The following is a 14,345-nucleotide window of genomic DNA, read 5'->3' as shown; positions in this document are numbered from 1 at the left end:
CCTAGTAACCAAAACAATTACCTTATTTTAAAATAGTGTTGGCCTGGCATGGTGGCTCACACCTGTAAACCCAGCACTTTGGGAGGCCGAGGCAGGTGGATCACTTGAGGTCAGGAGTTCGAGAACAAGCAGGCCAACATGGTGAAACCTGTCTCTGCTAAAAATACAAAACATAGCCAGGCGTGGTGGCACATGCCTGTAATCCCAGCTACTAGGGAGGATGAAGCATGAGAATTGCTTGAACCCAGGAGGTAGAGGTTGCAGTGAGCTAAGATCATGCCACTGCACTCCGCTGGGGTGACAGAGCAAGACTCTGTCTTAAATAAATAAATAAATAAATTAATTAATTAATTAATTAAACTGTGTTAACTTGATCAAATGCTGCCTCTGACATTTAAAGGAAAACATTTCTTATTATTCTTTAGGCTAATATTTATTTCATGAATGAAGTTGTGTTTATCTCCTTTTCTAAAATATAAATATTTTCAACATAAAACTATTTCTGGGCCATAAATAGGTAAATTCCCGTGAAAATGGTTTACACTTTGTAAACAAGTAGGCCATGAGAACATTTTATATATCATAAATCAATGGGGAGGCTTTATTCACTTTTATTTCAAAAACTTAGTGCAATACTAAAGCTACTGGTGTGAGAGTGCTTAATTAGCCAGAGGCAAAACAAGCCTGAAATTAAGTGCTAGTAATTTATGTAAGTTTCCTAAAATTTAAACAGGTGTCTAATAACAGCAGCTATGATATAACCTGTCTAAGGTGCTAAGACGTGTTTTGTACTATACATCAATTCATATATTTTGCTTGTGTCCTAAGAGGCATTTTACAACCCAATCCCCTGTACTTTGATAACTGAAATAACTATATTATGGTCATTTCAAACTTCTATTGAAATGTCATTAACTTTTTTCTAATTAATTAGGTACATGTTTCAAATAGATAAAAATTTATTTCTTAAGTAGTATGTTTGAAACGAATATAGTAATTTCTGACAAAAATATCAGGGTAGGTACAATCAACGTAAGTATCACTGTTTATAGTAACTCCCATCAGCCGGAGTCATCATAGTCTGAAATACACCAGTTTTTATTGCCCTTTATCAAAGAGACAACTACTTTTTCTAAACCTGTGTTTAATTCTTCTCTAGCAGTATCTGAAATTTATGTCATATTTTCTATAGTTCACATGCTTGTTGACTATTATCTTGGTATGCTATATCATGATAGTATGGCATAATCTTTCAGGGGAATCTAGATTTTTCTCTAATATAGCATCTCTTCCACTTTCTGATTATATTCCTACAAACTCACTTGTGTATGTTATGTATCTTCAGTTTATTTATAAAATGTTTTCCTTTCCAGGTACTCAAATTTATCATCTACCTAATTTCCTTGCTGTCTGTCTTCACTTTCTAGTGGCTATTTTCTTGCTGGTGCATCTTCTCTCTATTGCTGTCTTCTACATGTTGTGTGTCTACTATTTCATAGAGAAAGGACTAAATTTGCTCTTTGATATCTTTACTATTCTTGTAATCTGATTCAGTGGGAATCTCTACTTCTAACTCTAAATGTTCCTTAGTTTCTTCTGATAAAAGTAATCACATTGAAGTAGAACTTCCTTTATGTCCTAATAAAACTTTAGCACCATCAGCATCATTAAATGCCTCAATTTCTAGAATTGCTTCATATTTAACAAGACCTGACAAAATATGGCACTGACGTCCAGATTCCAAATAATGCAATTACCATAAACTATGTTGAAAAATGAACTTTCAGATTTTTCCTTTTTCCATTCTTATGTTCTTCCTGCTTTGCCTCCTTTAACTTGAGACTTTTTCTGCCACTACTTTTGGTGCTGGGGCTGAGACTGCCAGAATGCTTCTGTTGCTGTCACCTTTGGCTTGTTTGTTTGGAACCATAACTCATCCTCAATGTGCAGCAGAGAATGTAAGGGGATGCCTCAGGGAGATATCAGAAATAAACACGCAGTGGATATAAAAATCGTATCTTAGCTTGTGTTCTATTTCTTCTCTCTTACACTTTTGGGATTCCAAATAAGCATGTGTTATTTTTTCTGCCTATATTTCCTAGTTTTGTGACTTTCACTTCTGTATTTTTCATATTTTTGTATATTTGTGCTTCACCATAGTTTCTTCTGATTTATCTACCAGTTCTCCAATTCTCCAATTACCTCTCTAGCTGTATCTAATCTATTACTGAACCCATCTATAAAGTTCTTTGTTTATTGTATTTTTCAGTTCTGGAATTACTTTTACCCCCAATTTTCTTTTCTTTTTTTTTCCTTTTCTTTTCTTTTTGAGACAGAGTCTCATTCTGTCATCCAGACTGGAGTGTGGAGTGCAGTGGTGCTATCTCGGCTCACTGCAACCTCCACCTCCTGAGTTCAAGCAATTCTCCTGCCTTAGCCTCCCAAGTAGCTGGGACTACAGACACGTGCCACCACACCTGGATAACTTTTGTATTTTTAATAGAAATGGGGTTTTGCCATGTTGGCCAGACTGGTTTCAAACTCCTGACCTCAGGTGATCCACCTGCCTTGACCTCCCAGACATGTGCCACCCCGCCTGGATAATTTTTGTATTTTTAATAGCGATGGGGTTTTGCCATGTTGGCCAGACTGGTCTCAAACTCCTGACCTCAGGTGATCTGCCCACCTTGGACTCCCAAAGTGCTGGGATTACAGGTGTGAGCCACCGTGCCTGGCCTAATATTTGTATTTTTAGTACAGATGGGGTTTTGCTATGTTGGCCAGACTGGTCTCAAACTCCTGGCCTCAAGGGATCCTGCCTTGGCCTCCCAAAGTGCTAAGATTACAGGTGTGAGACACCATGCCTGGCCCCTTCCCCAGTCTTCTAATTTCCATTTGGTAATTTATAATTTTTTTACAAAAATTGTGAGCTCATTTTTTTCTCCTTCAACATTTTATGCGTATTTGCAACATATGGACTCAGTGTGTATCTGTTTCTGTTTTCTTTCATTTCTGCTGATTCTCACTCATAGTGTACTTTCTCCTTATGTATTTGGATATGTTAATTATGTGATGAACATTACACTTTAAAAGTTTTTAATGAAAATACTTTAAGGTTTAATAAGATAATATCTTCCTTCAAAGAAAAATGTTATTTACTTCTGCCTGATTTCTGGAAATGAGAGCAGTCTAGGATCACCTTCATCCTAGTTCAGGACTTGAAGTTTTCTTATTTACTTGGATTAAGCTATGCTGCAGTCTGTTCAAGTGCTTTTTACTATTGATTTATCCTTACTTGGAGGGTTTAGGCCTCCAGGTATTCAGCCCACAGTCATAGGTGGCTTGTATGGATCAACTCCAACTTCTGATCTTTTACTTCTATGAGACCACCAAAAGTTCAAATCAAACTTTTGGTTGCCTCTTCAAAAATTGCAAATTCTTTCAGTGTCACAGTGGCCCTAAGTGCTAGGCTTAAATTTTAGAGAGTCTATCCTCTTGTTGGCCCAGTAATTTCTCTCTACCTTATTAGAAAAAAGGAACATTAATCCAGTTGTTTTGCCATTGGAAATATTGGTCCATATTACTTAGCTTCCACTACTGGAAATAATATCTAGATTTATTCACTGCTATAAAAAGTCTAAACTTATTTTAAATTTAAATAAATATGCTAATAAGCCTTTCCATGACAAGTTCCTACTTCAGAATTCTAGTTTTAAAATAGTTAAAGCATGGAATCTTGCCATAAATTTGTAGCATAGGTTTTTTAAAAGGGCAACAAGGTCTTCAGTTTCTTATAAGGTTCACTTTGATTTGCTCTCACAGGATTTACCTGCAGGACCAATGGATCTCTTGTTAAGGATTTCAAGACAGAATAAATAAAATTAATAAATAAAAATTTTCATTACCCTTGCAATCACATTATGCATTTCGTCTAAATTCAGAATAGCCTAGAACAGGCCACTATTTCTAATACCATAATTTTCTTATAAAAGAAAAATGCACAGGACAAAGAAAAACATAAAGTCCTACCATGTGTGTGACATCTTGAGTAAAGGAGGCATTGAGGACATATACTTTAAATGACCTTTCTGTTTCATGCCCTTTGTTTCATGGCCAGGTACCATAGTACAGCTGTTAATATGTGAGAGGTATGACCCATTTCCCTTTGTAGTAAACTAGAAAGAGTTATTGTGAAGGAAAAGGTAAGAAAAAAAGAAATCAACATGGCACTATACAGGTAAATTCTCAGGCAGATCAACTTTAGAAGAAATACATATAGGAGTTACAGAAATGGAAATTGATTCTTTACAATGTATTCATACCTTTACTGCTAATGAATATGGGTTTTCTTGAGGTAATAAAAGTCTAAAATTAGATTGTGGTGACGGTTGCACAACTCTGTGAATATTCTAAGAACACTGAATTGCACTCTTTAAGGGGCTGAATTTTATGGTGCATGACATATATCTCAATAAAGCTGTTTTTTAAAAATGTTTTTATATCTGTGTATGTCTTAGGATTCTTTAAGTATCTCAATTTAAATGTCAAGGATTTAGAGACTATAAAATCTACACAGGAAGATGATTAAGAACATAATCCTTAAATTCTGAAAAATATTTAGGTTTAAATTTTGGTTTTATATTTATTATCTGTCTTATCAAAAGTCAGTTACTTAACATCATTGGGCTTCTGTTTTCTCAAATAATATGACAATAACAACACTACTTGTTAAGGAGCAGGGATTCAGACAGGATTGTTGTTCCAGTGATATATTGTGGGAATGCTCTCAGGCCAAGGGGAGGGAAGACAGAAGAATAGGAGAAGGAAAAGAAGCTAGCGAGAATGCAGCTGGAGAGTAGCATTAATCTGTTGCTCTAAGAAGTCAGTCAGTCACTGGCCAAAATCTGAAAGAGACAGCATGAGAAGGTGCAGTCCTCCAGTCTGGTGGCTGTTAGCCTTTCAGTGGTCATCACTCATTGCTACTGGGAATAGACACACTTGCCAGTGAAGGAAGTCTGTGATGGGCACCAGCTGCATCTACTACTCACTCCTCCCCCATGGTATTGTAGGAATGGTGCAAGGTAATGCATAATATACATTGATTGCAAGGGTCTGCACAGTACCTGGAACATAAGAAGAACTATATACATAGTAGCTATTCATCTAAGGCATACAATATCAAATAACTAAACAATGAAATAAACTAATTATATATATATAATACAATGAAATAAACTAATTATATATAACACCACCCAGCAAGAAAATCTTACTGTACATGTTGCCTCCTCATCAAATGTAAATATGTGACTTAATGAGCATCCTTCATGATGAGGTTGTAAAGGAGTAACTTTCAGAGGGCTTGTCCAACCTGAAAACACAAAAAAAGTGAATGGGATTTTGGTTAAAAACACAATAAAAGTTCTTTTTCAACAGAAATATTTACTATTAGAAGCTAGACTGTGTGATCGTAATTCATTTTTTAATGGATTATTTAATAACTTTTCTGGATCTTTTAGCTGTGAGAACAGAATAGCTCTGGAATTTCTATGTGAGCCTAATTATAATAGTGCAGAATCACTTGTTATTTCTTACTTATTATTAGAAGATACCTATTTGGTACTATACATCTATGTATGTGCACACAGACATGTTGGGGATGGTGGTGACACAAGAGGAGTCTGGTTATTATGCAGATAATTCATATAATGATAGATTAGAAGCCCTAAAAAACTAGCAAATTATAAAAAGCAGCCTTCAAAAATATTTAGTACACTGTAATTGGAAGCTTTTATATAAAGATGAAAAACAGGGCCCCTGGTTTTGAGGTGTCCATAAGCAAATGGAAAGTACAAACATATAAGTAGATAATTTCAATATGGTGTGGCAATACAGCAATAGCTGAGCTCAGAGTGCTGTGGGGGTGCATAGGAAGGATACCTAAGAATACCTAGTCTAACCAGGTTGTCAGGGCTTAGGGACATCTCCCCAAAGATAACACTTGTTATAATCTTGACAATTAAAGTAGAACTTGGATGAAAAAGGAGAAGTAGAGGAAGGGTAGTTGTTCCAGGAATGGAAACAGTATGTGCAATGGTAGTCCTGCTCTGTGAGAGCCTCTTAATGTTAGGTATAGCCTCTTAAAAAATGTTAGGTATAGCAGATTGTAAAATGGTAGATAGGAAATGGTAGAAGATAAGCAAAAGAAATAGTCCAAGGTCAGGGCATGAAAACCTCGGACTCAACCTGCAGACGGATTGCCGTTGAAGGGTTTTAATAAGAGAGATAGATTACTTTGGTTTGGGCAGGTGACTAGCATAGGTGAAGATAATTGGGGTGCCTCTGGTAGTTTCCATAGAGATCGATTCTCCTATCCCATGGGGGCTTCAGATTTGGTCCCCTACTTCATAGCTTTGTTCCACGAATTAATCCAACTTGGCAAAATGTAACATTAAAAGTTAAAATTTGAGATCAGAATGGACAGCATAGAGATGTTGAAGCATGAGAGAGATGCATTGTGAGAGGTGCTTAGGGAAGGATAGGAGCTCCATGGTCATCTGTGGATGCCACCCTGGTGCAGCTCTATCACAGATGCCACCTATCTAATATTATATATATTTTATATATATATAAAATATATGATCTTATATACTTACAAGTATATACATTATATATTACATATAATATATACTTACAAGTATATACATTTTATATATATATAAGTAATGTATATACTTACTTGCTTGGGTTCCAGAGTGACCTTCATGAGTTATTCGACCCATCTGAGCTTCATTTTCCTAACCTTTAATGACTATTGTCAGAGTTATAAAAACTATAATTAATGAACACAAAGAAATAAGCAAACTATGGCATGTAGTTTAAGTGCTCAACATTTTTATTAGTTAACAATTAGTGGTTGTAATATCATTAGTATTTTTAGTACTAATGTAGTAATACTATTTTCATGATGATGATAATGATGATGATTGATGATAATTCAGTCAATATTTGACTGAGAAACTCAGGACAGAATCTGAAATGGGGATTTTCAAGGAGGAATAGAGAACAAGTGTATGCTGGATAGTCTGTGGCTTTAGAAGGGCCAGCTAGAGAACAGAGTGTCAGCGGACCTCAGTGCACTATTGTTGACTTTGAAGCTTGAGGTGATCATATGAGTAGGATATGGGTAGCCTCTAGGAGCAGACAGAGTCCCTGGCTGACAGTGCATGAGGAAATAAACAGTTTAGATGGAAGAAACTGGATTCTGCAACAATCTGAATGCGCTTGGAAGTTGATTTTTCCCCAGACCCTCTAGATAAGAATCAAGATAACACCTTGATTTTGGCTTTATTTATTTATTTGAGACAGAGTCTCACCCTGTTGCCCAGGCTGGAGTGCAGTGGCATGATCTCTGCTCACTGCAACCTCCGCCTCCTGGGTTCAAACAATTCTGCCACCTCAGCTTCCTGAGTAGCTGGGATTACGGGCACGCGCCAGCACAACCAGGTCATTTTTGTACTTTTAGTAGAGACCGGGTTTCACCATGTTGGCTAGGCTGGTCTTGAAGTCCCGACCTCAGATAATCCGCCTGCCTCGGCCTCCCAAACTGCTGGGATTACAGGCGTGAGCCACGGCTGCGCCCGGCCAATTTTGGCATTATTATTATCATAGATTCTAAACAGAAGACCCAGATGACGTTCCCCAGACTTCTGATCCACAAAGCTGTGATTAATGGGTTTCACTTTAAGCTGGAAAGTTTGTGTCAATTTATTAAAGCAGCAAGAGAAAACTAATACAGACACAGAGGTGAGAGGCCAAAGCAAAGGGAGGAAAGGAATGCTGAATCCCATGGTCATTTCAGTTTTAAGAACCATGAGGATGATTCTGTCTGTGACAAGCTGGACAAAGGAAACTCGAAGTCTATTGTGCCAAGAGCAACAGGATGGCATTTTGTGGTATCTATCTTATTTGGAGCCATTCAAGCAACTGCTTTGAAAAAGTAGGAAATTAGGAAAACAATAAAACTTGAATTCTAATATTAAGCCAGATTAGAAGAAAGGACTCTGGACAATGAATTACACCGCAGAGTCATCAAATTTAAGACTAAGTTTGAGGATATCCTTTCCTCCACTCCGTTTCAGTATCTACTGTTTGAAAAACAAACAATTCTAAAACCTAATGGCTTAAGTCAACCATTTATTCTCTCCTGGGATTCAGAAGATAGTTGGGGGTGCTTCTTTCACATGGTGTCAGTTTCAATAGCTGCAAAGGTTCAAAAAAGGCCTCACTTACATGACTGGCAAGTTGGTGTTGACCATTAGCTGGGGGCTTATGTGGGCACACTGGCAAGTGTCTTGTATTTGTTTCTGTGGGCATAGGTTGGTCTTTCACAGGCTAGTGACTGAGATCCCAGATAAGACTCTGAAGAGGACTAATCCCAACGTGCAAGTACTTATCAAGTCTCCATTTGCACGATGCTTACTAACATATAATTGGCCCAAGCCAGTCAAATGTCCAGGCCCAATGTCAACGTGGGAAGTAAACAGAGTTTATTGGTAAGAGTGGCAGGCACACACAGGAACAGGGTGAATTGCTGAGGATCACTTTTGGACCAGCTACCATTCATCACTTCTTCATAAATTTAAAAAGGTTAAAATCATACAGTGTCTTTTCCAGTAAAAATGAAAAGAAACTAAAAATCAACAAAAGAAGGGAAACTGGAAAATAAACAGATAATAGAAATTAAACATGATGCCACAAAACAAAGGATCAAATAAGAAATCATAAAGGAAATGGGAAATTATTTTGAGAAAAACGATTTTATTTTATTTTCATTTTAATTAATTAATTTATTTATTTATTTATTTATTTTTGGACGGCATCTCACTCTGTCGCCAAGGCTGGAGTGCAGTGGCGCGATCTCAGCTCACTGCAAGCTCTGCCTACCAGGTTCACGCCATTCTCCTGCCTCAGCCTCCCGAGTAGCTGGGACTACAGGTGCTCACCACCACGCCTGGCTAATTTTTTGTATTTTTAGTAGAGACGGGGTTTCACCATATTAGCCTGAATGGTCTCGATCTCCTGACCTCATGATCCACCTGCTTTGGCTTCCCAAAATGCTGGGATTACAGGCGTGAGCCACCGTGCCTGACTGAAAAATGAAAATTTAAACAACAAAATTTATGGGGAATGACCTTAGCAAGATGGCAGAGTAGGAAACTCTGAACTTCCTCTCTCCAATTAATAAACTGATTCAGCAACAATTCATGAACAAGTTACCTTTGTGAGAAATACAGAAACTGAGTGAAAGGCTCCTGCACCTTGACAGAATGCAAAACAGACGCACTGAAGCTGATATGGAGATTTGAGTTAGTCACCCTCTTGCAGATTCCCTGCCCCTGGTGCAGTACCAGACAATCAGGAAGAGATTTCCTAGCTCCCAGATTCATTCAGGTTGTTCTCCCCTCAGCTGGTTCCCATGTTTAGCACCCCAACTGTTCCAAGGGAGCTCCCTAGAGGACTGGCTTCTATCTTGCCAGTCCGGGAGCCCTGAGGGGTCTGGTACAATCTAATGATCCAAGAGTGAACAGAGATTGCATTCTGGACTGGTGGATAGCACAGACTCTCCCATATGCTCAGCACAGAGTAAGCAGATTTTAAATAATCCTCTTTCTCAGCCCCCTAGAAAAAGTTGATTCACTCATGTGTCCAGCACCCCAACTTCTCGGTAGTTGCCTAAAGAACTATGATTTATCTCACCAGTTCTGGAACTCTGATGAATCCAACATAGTTTAACCCCCTGGGGGAAGATGGAGAAGGTAGCCTGGGCTTGTAGATGCCACAGATCTAGATCTAGAGATAGTCGCCATAGATCCAAGAGTTGATCCAGGACCCCAGCTTCTCTGGGGCTGCTCCAAAAACAGCATCTGTCTTATCAGTCATGAAACTCTGATGAATCTGGCACAGTCTAGTTGCCTATGGGATAATGGAAATGGGAGTTTGGGCTAGTAGACACCATAGCTCACCCTCTCCTCAGCACAGAGCAAGTGAACAAAAATCCCATCTCTCAGATTCACTTGGGAAGGAAAACAGTTGGCAGAGGTTCCCAAATCTCTGGCCAGGCTGAAGGGTGAAGGTCTTCTTCTTTACAAGACCAGGTCATGAAGAATGGAAGAAGTGCCTGCTTTGCCTAATGTGGAAACACCTACACAGAGAGTCAAGGAAAATGAAGAATCAGGCAAAGATCCTCCAAACAAAGGAATAAGATACATTTTCAGAAACCAATCCTAATAAAATAGAGTTAAATAATGTACCCCACAGAAAACCGTCACGAAAATGCTCACCAAGGTCAAGAGAATCATAAATGCAGGAAGAGATAGACAACAATACAATAATAGTAGGATATTTTAGTACCGCACTTTTAATGATGAATAGAACATCCAGACAGGAGATCGATAAGGACATAGAGGACTTGAATAACACATAGACAAAATAGACCTAATACACACAGAAGTTTTGGACATATACTACAACAGGAGTGAACCTGAAGGACATTACGGTAAGTGAAATAAGCCAATCACAAAAGACAAATAATATGTGATTTCGCTTAAGTGAGGAACCTAAAGTAGTCAAAATCATAGATAACAGAAGATATAACGGTTGTTGCCAGGAGTTCATAACCCCTGGCAGGGAGGGAAATAGGGGGTTGTTTAATGGGTAAAGCGTTTCAGTTTTGCAAGATGAAGTGAATCCTGGAGATGGATGGTGGTGATATTTGCACAGTATGAATATACTACTTAATGCTAATTAACTACAAAGATGGTTGTGGTGAATGTCTGCATCCCCCCCAGATTCGTGTGTTGAAGCCTAACTCCCAATGTGATGTTATTTGGAGGTGAAGACTTCAGGAGGTAATTAGCTTTAGATGAGGCAAGTAAGGTAAGACCTCCATGATGGCATCAGTGTTAAGCAGAGGAAGGGAGACTAGAGCTCTCTCTCTCTCTCTCTGAGGATGCAAGGAAAAAGATGCCTTCTATAAACTAGAAAGAAGGTCTTTACCAGCAATGAAATATACCGATTCCATGATTCTTGGCTTCCCAGCCTCTAGAACTATGAGAAACAATTATCTATTGTTTCAGCCACCCAGTCTTTAGTATTTTGTCATGCAAAGTGACTTAATACAATGGTCTAAAAAAAAGATAGAAAGACATACAAAGTGGTATCAATATTGATATCAGGAGGCCAAAGTGGAGGACAATCAAGGAAGTGACAATAGATGAGGTCTATCTCTTCTGTGATAACAAAGACTGGATCATCTACTGCAATGAGAGGCAGAGTACTATAAAGGATCTGAATGTAATTAGAATAAGTTTAGAATTGTTAATTGGTAGATGATAAAGAGAGACAACTGGATCAAGAAAGGAAGTACTAAACTCAGTAAAAGGTCTACACAAGTTTGGAATGGGGCAAGTAGAAGTCAGCAATATAATATTTTATGATCTTTCTTTGATATTTGTGAAAGTCCACTGAAGAGCATACCAGTGTGTGATGTAATTAATTCTGAAATGTCTGTCTTTATGAGAATGTATTAGAAATAACGTGTATTTAGGTTTGTTAAATCCTGAAAGCACTTATCATTTACAATTAATTGTTTCCAGGATACACAAAGTCATTGAAAGCCTAGGACAAATTATATTGAACTCTGTCCCCAAATTGCAGGTATTACTTTTTGAAACTCTTAATAGTTAATAATAAGAGCTACTATTAATGAAATGTTTTATCAGGTTTCAGGGATTCTGCTAAGCACTTTACAAGTGTTAATTCATTTGATTCTTACAAATGTATAAAAGAAGTAAGATTATTCCTAATTTATGTATGAAGAAACTGAAAATTTTGGACTTCTTACAATCTGACATTAATTCTTTATTTTAGGTATTTTTACATACAATGGCCCTTACTTATTATCTTACGAAGTTTCACTCTTAGGTGAGTTTTTTTTTTTTTAACATAAAATGACCCTTACTTATTATCTTATGAAGTTTTACTCTTAGGTGAGTTTTACAAGTAAGGATACACAGGCATAAAGAGAATAGTAACTAGCCCTGGGTCGTACAGCAACTGAGTTTTTGCCAGAGCTCAAGGCCAGACAGTCTGAGTCTAAAGCCTGTTCTCTAAATTCCTCTGTTTCACTGATTCAGGCAGTGAAATACATGGGACAGATGAGCTCTATACTTGGTTCTGACTTGGTGGTACAAAGTCTGTTAACACCATTTTAGCCCTATGTTAGCTTTGCTAAACCATTTCTTCAACCTATGATTTCTTAGAATAATGTTTAAAAGTCTTCTTCCTATAGCATTGGGCCCTTTCCTTTTCCCACGCTAAAAATGTTGATCTTTTTACATTCCTGCCTGCCAGACAGCTTTTATACAGAAAATAGTACCTGTGGCTTTCCTTTGGAGGTGTTTCTCATCATTTAGAGGAACTCCATTTACAGGAGTTCTTACAGAGAAACTACATGGTGCAGATGTCAGTAAGAGGTCATCAAACCTGCCTCCATGGCTGTGGAGCTATTTATGCAGAGTTTGCTTCATTTCAGCTTCTGTTCTTATTGGAGCCAAAAAATGTACGTTCAAGTACTTAAATTTTTCCCACTTTATTTCAATCCTTAAAACTAACTCTTTCATAATATCAGTGAATTAATTCTTTCAAAGGAGAGAGACAGATAAGGAGGATTTCTATACAATTATCAAAGTGATACATAAATTCCCCTGTGGTAAAACAAGCTTATCCATATATCTAGAATAAATAATGTTATATACTTTGTGTTAATCACTAATGAGTGTTCTTTTCTTAAAGAATAAATTTTCTTTTACAAATAAGTTTATAAGGTTTATCATTCCTTTGTTTCTTATAATCTGTAATTTAAAAATAAAACCCTTTTCAGATCATTGTAATTTTGTTAATTTAACTGCCTAAATATTGAATCTTATGTCATACTCTCTTCCCTCGAGCATTTAAAAAATAGAAAGTTTATGTCACTTCATTTACCTCCAAGTCTTGCTCTGATAGAAATGTCTGGTACTTCCCTGGAATTCCATCTCCTGTTCTGTTGCAGTTCTTCTAATAGAATTTTTTGCCTTTTTATTGTTGTTTGAAATCCTGTCTCCGGTCTGGGAACTCGATGTTGAGGTTTCACATCACTAAAATCCACTAGGGTTGGTATGGTTCTGCCAATGCCAGGATTTAAATCAGCATCACCACCAGGACTCATAAACCCTGAACAGGAATCACCTAAGGTCACATCATCCCGAAGTGGAAATAATGGATAATGTGGCCCATATGGTGGGGGATAAGGATCATGTAAATGATAGTCTGGCAAAACTGAAGGGGGATAAGGGTGAAATTTAAGAAAAGCAGGGTTGCATTTCTTTTCAAACCTGCCATAATTATGTCTGTTCTCAAGACCTTTCACAAAAGGCATGTTCATTTTTCTTAAGAGATCACAATAGTGTGGGTAATCTATATTCTCAACAGTTCCTGAAAGGATGGACCTTTTAGAGATACTTATCTTTCCAGGTGTGTCCTGAATTTCTACATCCATGGCCTTTTTCTTTAGAATTTTTGATAACTATAAAGTATTTCTGATAATTCCTTTATATTTAACTATATAAACTCTATTTCCAATAACTAAAGATCTGTGTTAAACTAGTATAAAATTGACACAGCTTTCTAAATGTTGGCAGATAATTTTGTTTTTCTTTTTAAGGTAAATATTTTCCTCCACCAAAGGAAGAATAGGGCAATGAAGGAACATGACATAAGGAGAATAAAGCAGAGCCCTTGTTGCCTGGCAACGGCTAGAATTCTTAACACGTTGAACCATTTATTATGTACATCACAATTCTTAAGAAAAACAAAAATAGCCTTGGTACTAATATTTCCATGATACTTTTCTCCCCAGTGCTCAGGAAAGCTGTGTTCATTTACTTATTTTAAAATTTTTCCATAAGTTGGTATTTTATGGGTATAAAATATATTTAAGGAGTGTAAATAAAGCAGTTAATTCAGTGACAATACATTTTCCAAAAGTATATATGTGACTACAATTAAGTATTTATATATATAACACTTGCTATCTAATTAAATGTAAATCTAAATGCACTACAAAATACAAACATTACTAAAGTTAAATTGGTATATCTAATTTTTTTTTTGATGGAGTCTCGCTCTGTTGCCTAGGCTGGAGTGCAGTGGTGTGATCTTGGCTCACTGCAAGCTCCGCCTCCCAGGTTCACGCCATTCTCCTGCCTCAGCCTCCCAAGCAGGTGGGACTGCAGGCGCCCGCC

General features: G+C 37.3%; 1 protein-coding gene across 1 annotated transcript in view; it reads right to left on the bottom strand.

Annotated features, from left to right (window-relative positions):
- The window catches only part of SPMIP7 (sperm microtubule inner protein 7), a 66,286-nt gene extending 52,414 nt beyond the window's left edge, over positions 1-13,872 (bottom strand). The window contains exons 1-2 of the mRNA XM_003810552.3: positions 13,048-13,872; positions 5,274-5,371 (exon numbers count right to left, since the gene is read on the bottom strand). Of these exons, the coding sequence (XP_003810600.2) occupies positions 5,274-5,371; positions 13,048-13,600 (651 nt within the window). The 5' untranslated portion in view covers positions 13,601-13,872. The remainder of the gene's footprint in view (positions 1-5,273; positions 5,372-13,047) is intronic.
- Positions 13,873-14,345: the final 473 nt, after the last annotated feature.

This window comes from Pan paniscus, chromosome 6 (assembly GCF_029289425.2).
Source record: "Pan paniscus chromosome 6, NHGRI_mPanPan1-v2.0_pri, whole genome shotgun sequence".
NCBI lineage: Eukaryota > Metazoa > Chordata > Mammalia > Primates > Hominidae > Pan > Pan paniscus.
Note: the sequence above shows the minus strand (reverse complement) of the source record. Positions and strands in the feature narration are given on the sequence as shown.